Source organism: Elaeis guineensis, chromosome 2, assembly GCF_000442705.2.
Source record: "Elaeis guineensis isolate ETL-2024a chromosome 2, EG11, whole genome shotgun sequence".
NCBI classification, from domain to species: domain Eukaryota; kingdom Viridiplantae; phylum Streptophyta; class Magnoliopsida; order Arecales; family Arecaceae; genus Elaeis; species Elaeis guineensis.
This window is the reverse complement of record NC_025994.2, coordinates 77,150,097-77,168,508: the sequence shown is the minus strand read 5'-3', so window position 1 is coordinate 77,168,508 and position 18,412 is coordinate 77,150,097. Positions and strand designations below refer to the sequence as shown.

General features: G+C 34.0%; 1 protein-coding gene across 1 annotated transcript in view; it reads left to right on the top strand.

The window, feature by feature from the left end:
- The window catches only part of LOC105058301 (formin-like protein 18), a 30,920-nt gene extending 16,639 nt beyond the window's left edge, over positions 1-14,281 (top strand). Inside the window, exons 13-23 of the mRNA XM_073251145.1 lie at positions 91-132; positions 3,815-3,895; positions 3,993-4,043; positions 4,130-4,211; positions 9,605-9,699; positions 11,690-11,761; positions 11,841-11,957; positions 12,338-12,406; positions 12,500-12,566; positions 13,446-13,768; positions 13,933-14,281. Coding sequence (XP_073107246.1) covers positions 91-132; positions 3,815-3,895; positions 3,993-4,043; positions 4,130-4,211; positions 9,605-9,699; positions 11,690-11,761; positions 11,841-11,957; positions 12,338-12,406; positions 12,500-12,566; positions 13,446-13,585 — 816 coding nt within the window. The 3' untranslated portion in view covers positions 13,586-13,768; positions 13,933-14,281. The remainder of the gene's footprint in view (positions 1-90; positions 133-3,814; positions 3,896-3,992; positions 4,044-4,129; positions 4,212-9,604; positions 9,700-11,689; positions 11,762-11,840; positions 11,958-12,337; positions 12,407-12,499; positions 12,567-13,445; positions 13,769-13,932) is intronic.
- Positions 14,282-18,412: the final 4,131 nt, after the last annotated feature.

Below are 18,412 nucleotides of genomic sequence, written 5' to 3'. Positions count from 1 at the left end.
TCATTTCTTTGGTTAAAAATTCCTATCTTTTCATTAAACAAGTCTCCTAAAGAAATCTTCTAATTATGTTATACACCATTCTGCTATTAGGGCTACACTGGCAACAAGGAGAACCTTGGAAAATGCGAGCAGGTAAACTTTGACATATTTAGCTTATGAGGTTGCATTACTTATTTCATAAGATTAAAGATAGCACAAAAAAATGCTTTTATTAGCATCTCAAATTTGGTATAAAGATAAGGAGTACAGTATATTAGCTACATCAGCATTAAAAACAGATCCATAAAGAAGTCAATTTTGTAAGCATGTTAAAAGAAATGGGAAGGGAGAAAAATGCATAAACATATGGTGCATCTTTAAAAGACCAGCAACAAAAGGTCAAAATTTGTTAATGTTTATTTAGATCATTTTTTTCTGCAACATGCATTTCTAAATTCTAATCATATAAAACTATAAACTCTTTTACTATCATATAAGATTCCCAGATTGTGAATTCACTGTTTCAATAAATAATAAACTAATATTCCCTTTAGAACTTCACTAACACCTTTTTCTGATGTAATAAATTGCACAGATTTTAGACATTATCCATATGCAATTTATTGAAGTCTCCTAAGACTTCCATCCTGACTTCAAGCTCATGATCTCATGATTGTTCACTTCATTTTCTGATACCATAAGATAATAAATTTTTGGTTTAGAATTCAAATACTGGGATCTGGATATGTAGAGCTTTTTAATTCTGACATTTTAAGTTGATTGACTTTCTTCCAGTCAAAGAAGCTTGTTGACAATAACCAGGGGTCCTTGTTGGAGCCTAACAAGCATAAGAAAAATCCCAATTAATTTATGATTATTTAATTGTAAAATTCATTTTGAAACAAATTTTTGAGGCTGGATGTTCTTTTTTATTTTTATTGAGAAAAATTATTATAACTCTGCAAGCTTTTTTTGGAAACATGGCCAGTTTATATCACATAACATCATTTTTTTTAGGTTTTTTTTTTTTTTTTTTTGTGTATATACCTTATAAATATCTGAAGTTGTGCGAAGACCCTCACAAATTTACTATTTGCATGTATACCCTCATTAATTATTCTTTTAAAATGTGTACCCTTATAAATATCTAAAATTTCATAAATATCCTCACAAATTTACTACTTGCATGCATACCCTTATAAATTATTTGCCTTTGTGTTTACATCCTTATAAAGTACTTCGTTTTGTATGTTTTCCCTTAACTCAATAAAGATAGATTTGCAAAAAGAAATAATTTATAGGGATATACACACAAACAGTAAATTTGTGAGAGCATATTTGCAAAAAGAATAATTTATAAAGGTATGCATGTAAATAATAAACTTGCAAGGTTATACATGCAATTTCAGATATTTATAATGGTATACATGCAAAAAACCCTTTTTAATAAAACAAGGATTTATAAAAAGCTAATCATAGTGGTAGCAATTTTATTATTATTAATTTCTGGAAAATTTATTGCAACAAAAGTTCCATTGTTTGCTATTTAGGTGTATTAGTACTGTATCTTTGTTTTGCTGCGAAAATAAATTGCTTTATTAGGATCATAAACTAACCTTCATCCTAAAATGTTGTCTCTTGTTGTATGAACTTATGCATCATTTAATTTGTATGTCTCTTTACAAGGTTGGGTTATATTATACAAATGGTGTATCCAAGCTGCAAATGTTTCAGGCTTGGTCTGGTCTACCTTGTCTAGATCCAGTTGGAATTAGCTTCTAGACTAACATTTCAATCTAGACTGATACTATTGGCTCAATAGGTCATGTTAGGCCCCTTTTTGGTCTAGTTCTAGATCAGTCTAACTAGGAGCTAGGGTCAGATCATTAACTAATTTCTGTCAAATCTTATCAGGTCTATTCAGGCCAAATTTGGTTGGGTCCAATTGTGTAGTATCTATATGAAACCTATTGGAGTTCGGCCTTCTTAGGAACCGTGTTCGACAAATAGATCTGAACTTATAGGTAAATATCAGGTCCAAAATGGATCGAGCATGGATCACGTGTGGAACTGTGGATCTACCTAAGCTGCTTACACCTCTAGGCATATCAAGTGTTGTCACGTGCTTATACAAATAATTGAAGCCCTATTATGTATATGCCTGTGTCTATATAGAGTTATGTTAGGATCAAGGTTTGCCATACCGGTCAGTATCATGCCATACCGGTCAGTATCATATCATACGGATACCAAACTGGTATGCAATTTCATACTGTATTGACACTCGATATGCCTTGCCACTCATACCATGCTGCATGCTGATATTGTTATACGATGGTACCAGAACAGGGTTCAGTACCAAGACAGCAAGCTTTAGTTAGGATGCTTTTGCGAGCACTTGGCTCCAAATGCCTCTTTGTGGAAATCAATGAAGGGCCTCTGAAAATAAATTTCAGCTGAGTTGATCATTATCTATGACAGTTAATTGGCTAGAAAACAAAAATCATAAATTTTTTAGGGGATTCACCCTTACATCTAATAAATGCAAACAAAATTAACCATTTCAATGATATGATATCATGTTTTGGTCTGATATGTAGCTAAGAAAAGTCCAAATTAACTGAAATTTGTTTTGTATATAATTTAAATATTTAGATCAAGATCAATAGTTTGGAATTGTAAATTATATAGTTTATACAATGTTTTTGCTCACCATCTATTACTACCATTCATTTTTTGTTGACTTCATGTATAGGTAAGAGCCCTCCACAAGAAAAAAAAAAATTAGTTTCTAAATATTTTATATATTGTCGATTATGATCAACGGTGCTAATTTCCATTTTGAGAGGTTTTTCATTGATTTTTACTAGGAAGCATTTGGAGTCAGATGGTCTTAAGAAGTTCGAAGCATTCTAGCCTAACTCTCTCTATATATTGTTTGGCTTGGATCTTTGGATTTGGGCCTCCATCTTCTGATTTCACCTGTCTAGATACAACATGAGATCTGGTCGACTAAATCCTAGTCCACCTCTCTCTCTTTACACACACACACACACACCACACATATATATGCATATATCTATATATATTGAATGAATCATCGGTGTTGGATTCCCATCTCCTGATTTCACCTGCCTGAATCTGACCTGAAATTTGCTCAACTAGATCTTGGTCCACCTCTCTCTCTCTCTCTCTCTCTCTCTCTCTATATATTTATATATATATATATATATATATATATTTGAATTTGCCAAAATACATGGTTATTTTAGTTATTCATTCAGTGTGATAATTGAATTAGTAGAAGTTTATATATATGGAATTTTTTAGATGAATTGCTAGAAGGTTTGAATAGCCAAAGTACCTTTACTTGTATCCACTTGCATTTGTACCAATTAATTTGGTGATCAAGTCATTTTGATGGTCTTGGCATACCTGCTCTTTTAATACTTTTTAGTCCCTAGTTATGCTTCACTCCTAAAGCCATGTTAACTATGTGATTTAAAAGATATAAAATTTTTGCTAAAATTAGTGGTGTCTTGTGAAATCTCTAAGGTCTATATCCATTTTTATGAATTTTTCTACAGGTCAGGTTGGGGTACTCTGATTATGTGTGCCCTTGTTTGTGCATTTCAAGATATATGTGCTCTCCTGTCTATTATGGTCATTTAACATGTTAATGATTTATTACGCTTTACAAATGTGTGCGTGCACATATTTAATGGACTTATGTATGTCTGTATATATTCATGTATGAATCAATCAATACATAAATAATTCAAAGGTTTCCCTTCAAGCAACTCTTTCACAAAACTTCTGGCATTTTTGCCTGCAGTACTTCTTAGAGTTGATGAAAGTGCCACGGGTTGAATCTAAGTTAAGAGTGTTTGCTTTCAAGATTCAGTTTGGGTCTCAGGTTGTATAGTATTTCTTCTTTCGTATTCATAAAAAATTAGCATGCTTGATGAAGTTCCTTTGATTTGTTATTCTGCCTCTCTCTTTTTTCTTTTCAGATCTCAGATATTAGAAAGAATTTGTACACTGTAGATGCTTCATGTGAAGAGGTATATGTCCAGTATTACCCAAAATCGTAACATTTCTTTTGAATGTATATATTTTACTAGCTATCACTTTCTTTATGACATGTTAGGTTAGGGGATCTGACAAGCTAAAGGAAATCATGAAGAAAATTCTATATCTTGGGAATACACTAAACCAGGGAACAGCAAGAGGTAATGAGGTTTCTTGTGCTCTCAGAAGATTATCTGTATTTGATAAAGGGCACTGCAATAAGATTGATCGGTTGTTTTATGGTAATGTTTGGAGGCTATTAGTAACCATACAAGAGATAAACTCATTTTGGGAAAGCATGTGGTCCTTGACTATTTTATGCATGTAAGTCACATTGCATAAGTTTGATTCCAAAATGCTGATTATCGACAAAGGCTTAATTACACAAAAAACAGAATTTTTTTGGGGGTATTCAATTGCATGTTGAACTTTTATTTAGTGCAATTAGGTTATCCAACTTTCAAATTGGTTCAGTTCAGATTGGCTGTAATTTCCATTGGCTTGCCATGATAGCGTCGTTACATGATGTAATGTGACCCACTTATGTGGCCTCCTTTTTCATGTTTCAAAACTTCATCATGGCAGGCCAATGGAAATCACAGCCAAGATCTGAATTGAATCAATTTGAAAGTTAGATGACCTAATTGCACTAAATAAAAGTTGAAGATGAAATTGAAAACCCCCAAAATGTTCAGGATTTTTTGCATAATTAAGCCATTGACAAATGGCACTATGATGATGGTTTAAATGCATTATAATGGTTTATTCTTGGTAAATTAGTTTTTCTGTCACAATATGATCAGAGGGTTTGTTGATATCTGATTTGAATGTGTGATGTGGCTTATAGTTAGTTAAGGCCTTAACGGTCTATGGTTACTCTTTAAGTTTAGAATTTGAACTTTTTTCCGTTATATTCAGACCGAGATTGAGCATTTATTTTAATGAGATCCTGTATTATTGATTTGGTAGATGCATTGATCAGGCTCATCTTGAACAACTTATTATTTGAAAAAATAAAAAAGAATTATGGATATAAGTGTCTTCCTTTTTTTTTAAATTATTTCTTCTGGTCAGAAGTTTGCTTCAAGAGATATGATTAATTGATCTAGATCACTTGGTTTAAATTAAACCTTAATTGGGATTTAAGTAAGTCTGGCATCTGTACATAGGGGTAAAGCAATCCTCTAGATTTAGGCTGATCTAATTGAATATGTGTGTGTGTGTGTGTGTGTGGTGTATTTCTGTCCTTTCTTCTTCCTTTCTATTCCCCATTGCTTCTTTTGGGCTAGAGGAGTTGCCACAGGTTCAAAATAAAAAATGGAATTAAAAAATAGATTTGTTTTGTGAAAATCACATGTGGTCCTTTTGAAGGTTTTATCATCCCTGATTGTCCTTGTACCAATTTGGTAGCTAAGGCAAGAAGCAAGATCCTTGGTGTGAATCATATTTAGCGTCTCAGGCATGTGGTGACACATCGATCATGAGACATGGCATGGACAGCCGGTGAGGACAGGATTCAACAACATAACTAGTCACTTTGATGCATTGATTATTTTTGTAATTGCATGGCTTATTGTCTTGACCAAACAAAAAAGAGCATCTTATGTAGAAATCTGGCTTGCTTACCATGTTAGTGAGAATGACAAGTAATGTTCCTCTGAACTTCAACTTCTCTTTGTAGCACAAGGATGTGAAGGAGGCACACAGCAGATGAAGACTTTAAAACCAAAGATCCATTACTTAACATGACCATGATTGAAGATTAGTGGCCTAGGTCGTATGGTAGAAGATCAAATCGTGATGTTAAGATGAAGATTCATTAGTTGAAGATCCCACCGACAAACAAATTATGGCATACTTAATTTTGCTTGGCTTGTATTTCTTGTTTTTAATTGTAACTGTGAATTCTATGGTCCATAACTTAATATCAAGGGATCTTTTTGGTTAAATTATACAGGATTTTAAGCTTCCCCAATGGCACCTATATATTGGACATGTTAGATGCGCTAAATGGGTATGTCTAGACCACATTATGATGACATGGAAAAGGATACAACATGATTTAGTTTATAAATTTTCTTTTCTCCCCTCATCATCTTTAGGGGTTTTTGCATATTCATTCTTTAAAAGATGCTTATGTGCCCTCAAAAAGTAAAATATGAACATATATCCTCAAATTTTTGAACCTTGCTATATGTGCCTCTAAAATTTGAGAACCTGTGTATGCCCCTTTGAATTGTTGAAACATTCATCTATACCCTAGTGGTTTGATGGAATCCTCCAAATGAGAAGTAACATGATCATAATATTTTATTATTTTACCCTTAAAACTTTTTGCTCACATACTTTATAAAATAGTGCTTAATTGCTTTTTTATTGTTAAATAGTATGAGAATTGCATATTGGCACAAAATTTCATATCTCCCTAAAACATTTCACAAGATATATAGAAGTAGGCTTCAGCAAATACATGTTAAGTTAGGTTTGAGCTAGGTCAAAGCCTAAATTAAGAACGATTGGGATAGCTTAAACCCACTTAGCCCAACAACAGTCTTAATTCTTCTAACTTGGGCTTTTCCTGACAGTTAGTCTCCAATCTCCTAGCAACGGGAAAGAAATATATGGTTCAAACTTTTTGTATTTTTTGGAACTTATATCATGTAGTTTTTAGAATTGGTTTTAGAGTCCTATTTTAAGTGAAATTGATTCAAACTTAAAAGAATCTTGTATTGTGTTGGACAAGTCATAGAGTCATTGGATTTAATTTTTGGTTGTTTTAGGTGTCTTTCCAATAGGATTATGTGTTATTTTGAATTTTGTTTTTTAGAAAATATTTGGGGATTAATTACTTGCCTACTGAGAATCCTTGTTTGCTTGGAAAGCTTGTAAAGTCTATAAAATGCCCATTCGAATGAAAAAGCATTTTAAAATGATTTATTTTGAATGACTTAGAGGATTTCTTTCGGTTGGGTTGGACCTTTCCTGTCTTCTCTCTTTCTATCCCTACCCTCTTTCTATATCTTGCTTCTTCTACTCTTGTTACATGACTTCTTCTTTATTCTCTACTATTCTCTCTTATTTCTACTGCTGTTCTTCTTCACCAGATTGTTGGTAATGCAGATTGATTTTCTGCAGGATACTAAATCAGACCTATGCTGGAGTTAGCTTTAGATTGTTTTAAGTTTTAACACCTTGCTGTCCTACATCACCTAGCTCGATCAAAGTCTACAGGTCAGGTTCCAACTTGATCCAAGCTCTCTGTTGATAGTGATGGTAAAGAGAAGAGGCAGAAACAGAGAGATAGGGGTCTTGGCTTGGGTAGAGGTGGTGAAAAGTAGGAAATGACGATGATGAGGACTTGATAGTGGTGTTTGTGGTAAAGAGAGGGCTTGAATCCTGGTGGTAAGGGAGCTAGCAATGGTGGTGGAGAGGATGGGCAAGGCAAAGATCAGATTTGGTGATGGTGTGCCCTTAGGGGTAAGAAACTATAGAAAGAAATATTGGAGATTAGGATTAGGTAAGTCAGCAATGATGTTAGGGATGTGAAGAATTGGTGGAGAAAGGGAAAGGAGAAGAGAGAGGAGGGGACCAGAGGGAAGGGGACGAACATGGAAAAAACGCACTATCAATATATTAATTTCAGACTTTTAAAGGCATAAATGCACTATCAATATTTAAAGGGGTTAATAAGCAAACAAGGGATTGTTGAGGGGTATATATTATATGCAAAGAAAATTAATATCCTAGTTATAAACTAAGTGCTAGAATTAGTTTACCTAATTCAATTGTGCAGATTAAATCAAGTTCTTCTAGTGTTTGAGTCATTTTAATATACGTAGGAGTAGGGTACTCCCTAAGATATCAACAGACGTGTAAGGAAATGACTAAAACTTCCGTTCTTCTTTCTCATTCCACTTTATTTTTCTCTTTCTTTTGTATTTACTATCTTCTAGTTCTAATGAGAGATTTTCTAAGAAGTCTGAAATTAAATGAGAAAATGTTTAGGATCACCCCCACAAAGATTAAGTCTGAACAGAATTTACACTCAAATTATTCTTTTTCTTCCCAATTTCTCTTTCTTTGTTATATTTGTTTAAAACATTCTTTTAATTTCATTGGCATGCGGCAAGACCCTAAAATATGCAACTTTGCATCATCTTAACCACTACTTAAAGTACTACTCGTATGATGTGGTTACATTAAATTCCATGAACATTGGCTATCATCATGATATAGTGCATGGTTGGTACCAATTTCACATCTTTGTGATAGAGAGCATCTCCATATCCCATATTTTAATGGTTTTGCTTTCTGTTTTGTTCCACTGTATTTCTATGACTAACCTACAGCATCATCACTTATATCTTTCAACCTAGGAGGCAAAGCTCTTAGTCTTCTTCACACCTAACGGGATAAAATTCTTTACGTCTATGAATTCTATTCATTGTAATAATTGAGTCCTATTCTATTTTTTCTGCATGGGTTTGTTCAGAGTGTTCCATTGTTATGTGTTTTTAATGAATTGTCCTGTTTTACCTACATCTATGTTATGCATTACTAAGGATGGAAGTATAATGATGCAGATAACATGCTAGCTTGACGTTGGCACAATTCATGTCATGTCATGCCATTCCATGCTAGTGCTTGGCACATTGACATGATAGCATGCCAAATACTTGCAAGCAACCATTGTCATGCCATTACCATGTACAGATAAATATGATTTTGTTGCATCCATTTGAATTAGATTACTATTGCATATACTTGGTGTTGTTAGTCTTCATCATATATAGTTGATGACATTATTTTGTCAGATCCTTCTATAATATTTTTTTTTCTTTTTCATACATGATTTAAATGGCATTGCAAGGAGTAGGCATATTAACATTCTAGGAGTTTCGCATGCATCTCTTTATTCTGAATTAATGTTTGGCATGTTGGATTGAAGATGTTTTCATATCCTTCTACCTCATGAAATTCCAAAATTTAAGGCCCTTTTCCTACCAGCAAGCTTCTATCCCTGTGCTTTCTTTTCAGTGCATAACTCTTTTATGTAGGCTCCCTCTAATTTTATTTTCTTTACCCTAATTTGTGACGTAAACCCTATTGTTTGATCCTATTCTTCTGTCAATATTTCATGTTATTGTACTCTCTATATGTCATTTTATAAATGCCATTCCAATATTTACTGACTAAATCACCCCCTCCATGACCATGTTTTCCTGTCGACTTTTTCTTTCTAGAGAAGCATTGTACTCTTTTTAGGTATCATTAAAAATTGTTGAGTGCTGGGATCTTTGCATTATGGCATAAAGTTTTCTTTTGTTGCATCTGTTTCCTTGAGATACAAATAGATCTAGCTGCTTTGTTGGTATGTTTAGAAGATCAAAGCATACACCATTATATGTGGGCCTTAATAAAGTTCAATCTGTTTATTAACAATATGATCCTAGGCAAGTCTTGTCCATTTTATTTTTCCTAGAAATAAGAAAGTTGTGCTTTATCTTTCTCCTTTTTGGTCCCTAGAAATGTATTGATAATGCTTCACTTACAGGTTCAGCTATTGGTTTCCGTTTGGACAGCCTTCTTAAACTGACAGATACTCGTGCTACTAACAATAAAATGACATTAATGCATTATTTGTGCAAGGTATGGATACAATGGTTTTCTTTTTGTACATGGCTTGAAACTGTCTTTATGGATAAGTGGATATATCTGCTTGATAGGACAATGCAATTACTTTCCTAGTGATCTACATTCTAGACCTGTAGGATTTAATTTTATGCACTTTTCATTCTGTATGTATGCCAGTTAATGTTTATAAAATAAGTGTTCTACCTGGAATCATCATGTGAGCTGATGTTTCTGGGTGGATGATTCCACAGAATTTGATTACATATGATTCAAAATCCACATAATATTGGAATTTTTTTTAAGAAACACTTCTGTTTTTCAATCTGATAAATGGAACTTATTGTTTATATAACAATTTTTTATGTCCCTCAAAAAGTTTAACAAGAGCAGTCAGATTTTTTTTTTTCAAGAATGCAAAATTGCAATCACAATAATAGGTGGCAATGATCTTGAATTGAAACAACTTTTTTGTTTTTTTAGAATTTCACACATCCAGTATTGTTGTTATGGCATTTTCTACTGGTAGATTTTGGATGTTAGTTTATCAATTTTTATTAGTACATCATCATGATATACTAGACTATGATATATTAACTGACATAATTTACATGACTACAATAACTGTATGCTTAAAATTATGTATAAGATATATTCTTTCATTTAATATTATTTAATTGTTTTTCGATATCTATATATTATTCTTAGGTTGTTTTTGTTTTCCTTTATTTTATGCTTAGAATTGCCTTTGCTAGAAACTGGCACCATGTGATGGCTGACGTTAAACTGGTTGTGTCTCATACTTTGATCCATAAAACCATGAATCATGTCATTGGAAAGTACTTGCTGGCGGAGGTTAGGTATTCTGGTATCTTCCTCTTGGTTTGTAAAAGAAAGGCCTCATATGTATGTTGTTATCAATTTTGGCTCCTTCAGTATATATATCCTTTGGAAACTCTGAAATTGAGTGGAACTGGCCTGTATTATGGTTGTATGTGGAACTCCAAAATTTAAACTTTGTTAAATTTGATACCCTCAATATTGTAAGATCAAGAAACTTTATATTATCATGCATTTAGAATTTCTGATATCAAGGTTGAAGAACTTTTACCCGTATCTTACTGGTATGCTCCTGTGCATTACTGTATATGGTACCGTACACACAGGATGCCTATTTGTGCCAGCAACAGAAGTGATGTGTGTTGCCATGTATCAGCACACTACCATGCCAAGGGGCGTACCTATACCAGTACCTTACCTATGTGGTATGATCGATATGCACCAATTCTTGAATTTTTGGTTGGTATAGTTGGTTGTTCAATGTTGACTATGTAAGTTTGTTTTGTCTATAAGATAAGTTTCTGTCCAACTAGTATGCCAAGTTTATGATAGGTCCCTCTATTGCAAAAGATTCCTCATCACAAACTCAAGCTTTTCATGTTTGGTAATGGTCACTGTCACATTTTCTTTGACATTTGGAACTGTGACTGTGAAGAATGTCCTTGAATATATCGTCATACTCTAGAATAGATGCCCTTGAAAATGTTTAAAATGTTATAGGGTTGCATGCAAGGTTATGTTCATGATTGGAAAATTCTGCTTGCAAACTAAAAATTTGGTTGTCAGAATGATGGCATGCTTGTGAACAATAGTACACTGATTGTTTAAGTTCTATGAAGCAAAGGATGGATCCATCATAGGTAGAGTAGGATGGGTGGGATAATTGAATATCAGGTTAGTTAACATTCGTGTGATACAAATGCAGACTAGAGATGGGAAAACACATCAAATGGAAGGTGTAAACATATCTTTTTCTTGAAATAATAGTCAATCTAGTCTGATCTCTGACTGGAAACTAGTTTATTGCTTCATGGTAGTCATGCTTCATAAATTTTTGCTAGTTCATAAGCACTTCACCATCATTCTAATGTGTGAATTTTATGTTTTCTTGTTTTTTAATGATCTTTCATATGTATATGCTAAACTCCATCTAAATTGACTCCTTCAGGTCCTTGCTGAAAGGTCACCATATCTTCTAGACTTTCATGATGATCTTGGCAGCTTGGAAGCTGCATCAAAGGTACCAAAATGTTGAGTTATTATTGCTGTTGATCTTGATAATGCCATAGTTTTCGCTTCTAATTGCTAGTTGTAAATAGATACAATTGAAGTTTTTGGCTGAAGAACAACAAGCCCTTGTTAAAGGGTTAGAGAAAGTTGAGCTGGAGCTGACTGCTTCAGAAAGCGATGGCTCCATATCAGAAATTTTCCGCAAGGTATAGCAATGAATGCAAGCTCAATGATATCATATAGAAATTAGTATAAATATACTTCACATGTTTTGTTAAAGTTAGCAATGTCTTTCTGTCCCTCTCACAACACCCCCCCACTCTCCCCCCCCCACACACACATGCATGTGGCCATGCATAAACACGCGTGCGTGCGCGCACACAGATTCTAACTGAAACCTGAGACACAGTTGTATGAAACATGTTGAGACATTGCCGCAAGTTCCTTGGATGTATTATTCCCCTCAGTGCAATATCATTCTTTTGAATTTTTCTTTCCTGAGAAATATTTTTATGATATTTTCAAAAAAAAAATCATGTTTCTTCACTCTTCTTTTGCCATTTGAACAACATGCATGCTGTTTTAGACTTTGAAGGAGTTCACTGCTCTTGCTGGAGCTGAAGTGCGATCGCTGACATCACTTTATAATGCAGTGGTATGACACTGAACTTGTATTTTTCTAAACTAGGTTTCTATGTAATGCTGCAATTCTTCTGTGAATTATAACAATAGCCTTAAATGCTGACAGGGTAAAAATGCAGATGCACTTGCCTTGTATTTTGGTGAAGATCCTGCACGCTGTCCCTTTGAGCAAGGTAATTCTCATCTGTATATCTTTTTGAACAAATCATCCTGCTTGCTGCATATTTCAAGAAGATCTAAAATCTTGATCAAGGTTTGCCATTGCCATACTGAATCGAACCGAGCAGTATGGGGCATAACGTTTGTACTGGTAAATGCAGTCCCGGGGTTGTACTGATATTTGGTATGCCGACCGGGCCCCATACTAACACAATAATAGATTGGCACTAGTATAGGGCCAGTACCAAGATGGTGAACCTTGATCTTGATATTGTTATTTTCTATTTATATGATTTCTGTATATATCCATTTCCTTGCAGTTACTTTTCTGCACTTCATACTTAATTTGTAGTTTTTACTCTATGTAAATATTTTTGATAAAAAAAAAAAAACCATCAGAAATTGTGTCCCTATCTCTTGTCATCTTTCCACTTGCCTGGTATATACCACAAGGGCGTGCTGGTTGATCATCCATTCAAATCCTAAAATGTCTCTGCTTTCCTGGGCCCTACCCAATTTATTCAGGGTCTCCTTTTTTTTTTTTCCCATTTTTACATCAAATTCTCACTATAAATAAGAAAAAGAAGTAATCTAGGATGCCCATCTTGATGTTTTGAAAAATTACTGTTCGTTTTGCCAGTGTATTTTTTTCCCTTTTTCTGGTAAGTTGGAAGTGATAATTGAGATAGGCATTTAAGCATAAGCATATATGGCACATTTTGTTTTTTTGGTTATGCATTGTTTACATGTTGACCTCCACAATCTGCTGCTAAGTTCCCTGTCATCCTCCAAACAGCATAGCATGTTCCTCTTTTCAGGATAATATATACTTTTTATCAGTTTTTCAGTTCTTCATAATCATGAACTAATCTCATTTACCAAAAACATTGCAGTTATTACTACTCTCCTGAATTTTGTGAAGATGTTTCGGCGGGCCCATGAGGAGAACTGCAAGCAGGCTGAACTTGAGAAGAAGAAAGCTCAGAAAGGGGCTGAAATGGAGAAATCAAAAGATGTGAGCCCAGGAAAATGAAATTGCTAGATGATCTCTACTTTGCTCTCTTTGGCATGTGAGTTCGATTTTTTTGTGCTTGAGAAATCCATGTTCTCGTATTTGGCGATCCAAGATTTTGCACGGGGCATGATGATTACATAACTGGGGCAACTTCTGCTCCGAATATTGCATCAAAAGCACCATGCAGGTTAACTTGCAATGGTAAAATTTTTTTGACTTTATTATTGTGCTTTTCTATCTCCCCAGCTCCACAACCCACCTATGCCAGGGAAAAAATAGAGATGCACACTTTGCTATAGTAGCCCTTAGAATACAACCATTCGTCTTGTAGCTGACAGGAGATGTGTGTTGGCTATTTTCTACAGGTACTTTTCACACCAGTGCTGATCCCTGACTGGCTCATGCGGCCTCTGATTCAATACTCTGACCTATGTATAAAGCTAACCCCACGGTCATTCTATTCTTTTTGTATAGTTTCTGTTTATTCCATTTCCCCTTGTTTAGATGCAAGCCGGAATAGGTTAGAAGCTGTTGTACAGTAGCAATGAAAGAAATGTGAAAGCAGGAAATGTGCCTTTTCCCCTTAGTAAGTAGGTCACACAGAGAAATATCTTTATATTGTATCCTCATGAGTAATTTTGTAATTCAAGATAGCTCAGGCAGTGAGAAGTAAAATTTTGTTGCTCATGATGCCTTTTTTCCTTCTTCCTTTCATCTTCGTCTTCTTCTGCCATCAATATTGAGACTTCGGGCTTCAAAGAATGCTAACTTCAGGTAAACCAGTCATCTGTTATTAGGATTTTACTTTGAAGTAATTGAATTTTGATGTAACATCTCAGTTCATGTAGGCTCGTTTAATGCACGGCAAGTGGTATGCAATGCTGATATTACATGACACAATGTGGTATGGTAAGTATTTCATTTATGTTAACAACAGTCGTTGCTATTGGTCAAATGATAAATGTTTGTCATGTCCTTTTTCTGTGTGCACTGACAGTTGTACAAAGATTAATCTAACAGGGTAAGTTACAATTCTTCTTTGTTTTTGCATTATATTTTATCTTGGTAAAAATTCTAAACTTTGCCATTGTAATGTATGCTATATGACACTATGTCATTTACACAGATTAAATCACAGTGATAGGCTCCTCTGGTATTTCTGTTTCAATATGTGTATGCACACACGCATGTGTATAATATCCATTATTTACTTCTAATATATGAAAATTTGGTATGTATTCAAGTCTGAATGCAGCATTCATATCATCCCTATTTCTTTTTTTTTTGAAAATTATTTTATTAAAGAAGAGGAGGGTCACGAAGCATGTCACTTGTGCTCTTAGATCTCTGCCTCACCTTGTTTTGTGTGAGTTTTTCATTCTATGCTTCTACATCTTAAGATATGCTAGAACTTTGAACTACAGCAGCAAGCAATTCATAATTTTTGCATTTTTCAGAGCTTTGGAGAAGGAATCAGTATGTGAAAGTGAGGTGGTCATTGCTTGTATAAATCTATATAAAAAACCATTGCATCAAAAGTTTGTCCTTTCTTTTTCTTTTTTGTAGAAGTCCTTTCCTTTTTAGTTGACTTATCTTCACTTAAAAAATATGCAACCAGGAAGTTATTTTTGTTGTACTTTAATTAATAGGGTTATGAACATAACAATGTACACCTAAGCCTTCTATGCATTGATGATGATATATGCACTGTTAGTTTACCTGCGGTTGGTTGGTCGCAATTGCAAATTCTGCAACTGAGTTGTAGACTTTCCAAAAGACTGTTTGGATGCTTGCCCTTAAATTGCAAGCATTCAAAATACCTGTTTGCTTGCCTAAAATTGCTACTGCAAGTTATATTTGAATTGCCAAAAATGCACCAAATCTTATTTTGGAATTTTAGACGAAATTGATTGTAATTTCAACTACAAGATTTGTTTGTAATTGAAAACAGTCCTAAAGGAGTCCTTCACCACTCTCCAACCATTTTTTTTGAAATTTAGTATAATGCAATTTTGATATATTAAATATCTATTAATTATATTAATAAATATACTATAAACTATAAATTTATTATAATAATATTAATTATATAAGTAGATTTTATAAATACTATATTGATATAATATTTATTGTTACAATATTAGTAATATAACTATTATTTTATTGTTATTGTATCATAATTTATTTTTATTATAATCTATACATAATTGAAACAGAACTAATTTTTACAACTGTAATTCTGTTATAGCATTTCTGATTACAGCATGTATTTCAATTGCAGGCAAACAAACAGCCTAGGAGATGAAGAGTAGACTGTTGCATTTGAGCTAGAAATTGTTAGTTTTCCTACTACAACTATTAATCACTAATAATTAACATGGGCTGCTGAAATGAGGATAATATGCATTATTATTAATTGGAAAAAAATACTAAAAATGAAAATTGACTATTCTTGAGTCAGGCTGCAAATGGGTCGGGTTGACCCATGATCCGATTTAGCCCGATCTGTTTAGATCCAATCCGACCCATTTTAAAGGACCGCAGGGCCGGGTCGGGTTCTAAAATTAAATCCATGCCATATTTTGGGCTGGATCTTAGGGTACTGAATTCGGATCCGATCCGATCTAAATTCAGTATTGAATCCAACGTCTAAACTATAGAGTAAATAAAATGGGATTAAAATTTCAAATATTTTTGTAGCATTATTATTTTTTATACAGTTTTACTCAATTTGACTATCAGATTTTGAAAATTATTTATAAATTAATAATCAAAATAAAGTAATGTTTATTTTTTTTTGTCATAACTTTATATATATTTATTTATCATACGAAACGGATCGATCAGAATTTGGCCCGAATCAGATTTAAAATTTTAGATTGGGATCGGGTTATACATGGATCTGTCTAACCTAAATGATTAATGGGGTAAACTTTTTGATCGAGGATTTGATCCGATTTTCAATTGGATTGGATCTGGGTCCAACGTTAGAATCTGATCGAAGAACCGGATTGGATCGGGGTCACTCATGATCCGATCCGATTCATTTGCATCCCTATTCTTGAGTTCTTAAAAGTAATTGTTTTGTTAAGAAAACTTAGTAGGTGAGGAAGCAGCAAAAGATAAATTATTTTGGGGAATTAGACTGTCATACAGACATTTAATGAGTTTCTCTGTGATCATGGATAATCCTACCCGATAATAACACCACTCAGAATGGCATGCGCGATTTTGGAAAAAAATCTCAAGTCCATCGAAGAATTGATGATAGCCAGCTTTATAATGTGCTCTTGAAAGAAATGATGCCATAGTGATTAAAACAGGACCAGAACTGTTCACTAGCAGCTACTATCATACCTACTTCATCAAGTCTAAAGTATGCAATAACAAGGTACATTGTCCTCAGTGAATTCTAATATAAGCATGAATCTACCATTATGTATTAAATATTAACTTAATCAAAGCTAATTATTAAGAAAACTAGCATGCGCTGACTTAATGGTATCAAAGTCAACTGCTTGTTTTTGGCAATTTGTGCTACACCTATCAGTCAAAACTCGTGGTGTCCTTGGTCATATTAAGAATTAGTCAAATTTAATTCTTCGATTATGTTTACAACATTCGCTAGGATTGTTTAAAGCTTCAAAAAAAAAAAAAAAAAAAAAAAAAAAAAAATGGATGACAGCCATCATTATCGTGTGCTCATGAAAGAAATGTTGCCATGGTGATTAAAAACCGGACAACAACTATACATTAACAGCCACTGCAATACCTACTTCATAAGATCATTCTAATATTGTACAATAACAAAGCACACAGTCCTCAGTATATTCTAAAAATAAGAATAAATGTACCATTATCTATTAACTTAATCAGCACTCATCATACGTAAAACTAGTGTGTATTAACTTATGGTATCAAAATCAACTACTTGTTGGCAATTTGTTTTACAGCTATTAGTCAAACTCTCGAGGGTCCTTGGCCATATTAAGAACGAGGCAAGTTTAGTTCTTGGATTATGTTTAGAACTTCCGCTGGGATTGTCTTTTTTTTTTAAAAAAAAAAACATCATAGTAATTGTTTAAAGCAGTACTTAATGGGTTGGTGGCCGGGAGGAAGGGGGGGAGGAGAGAGAGAGAGGGGGAGGGACTGTGGTCCTTGGTGCAGGGAACAGGAAGGGTAAGAGAGCCTGTGACTGAGGCGGTAAAAGACATGGTCATCTACAAGCAGGTCTGAGTTTTGTAGTACCCTTGGTCCCTCCTTTGGAGCAGACTCAATCAACGACCAGAAATGGCCAAAAGAACGGCTAGGTCCTTTCCCTTTCAACAAGGGCAGGACACTGTGGCGTCCACCCAACCCTGTCATGGTTTCGTATACGGATGCAAATCCAAGGGCCAAGAAACCTTTGTACATATTCTGCGAAACAATTTTTCCGGAGAGTATCTTGTGTAAATCTAGCTCGAGTACAAGTAAAAGTGGCACGCAACCGGAAAGGAGAAGAGGGTCCAAGAAACCCAATTTACCTCGAAAGTTGCATGGCCCACGGAGCCCCAAATAATTACGGACTAGTAATTATAAATGATTCTAATACCCAAAAACTAGAAATGGGTCCCAAAGAAAACAACTGGTCATGGTTTACCATGCTGAGAAATCTTTGTACACCACATGTGATGTAAAAAAAAAATACCATCATATCTGATTGGATCACATAGTCATCACTTTCGAATAATATTTAATACCATAGTTTTACTTTTTCGTTTAAAATTTTGAATGACGAAAATATTCTCTCTTTCTGAAAAAATTATTGCATTCTGTGTCGATATTATAACATCTTGTATTGAAATT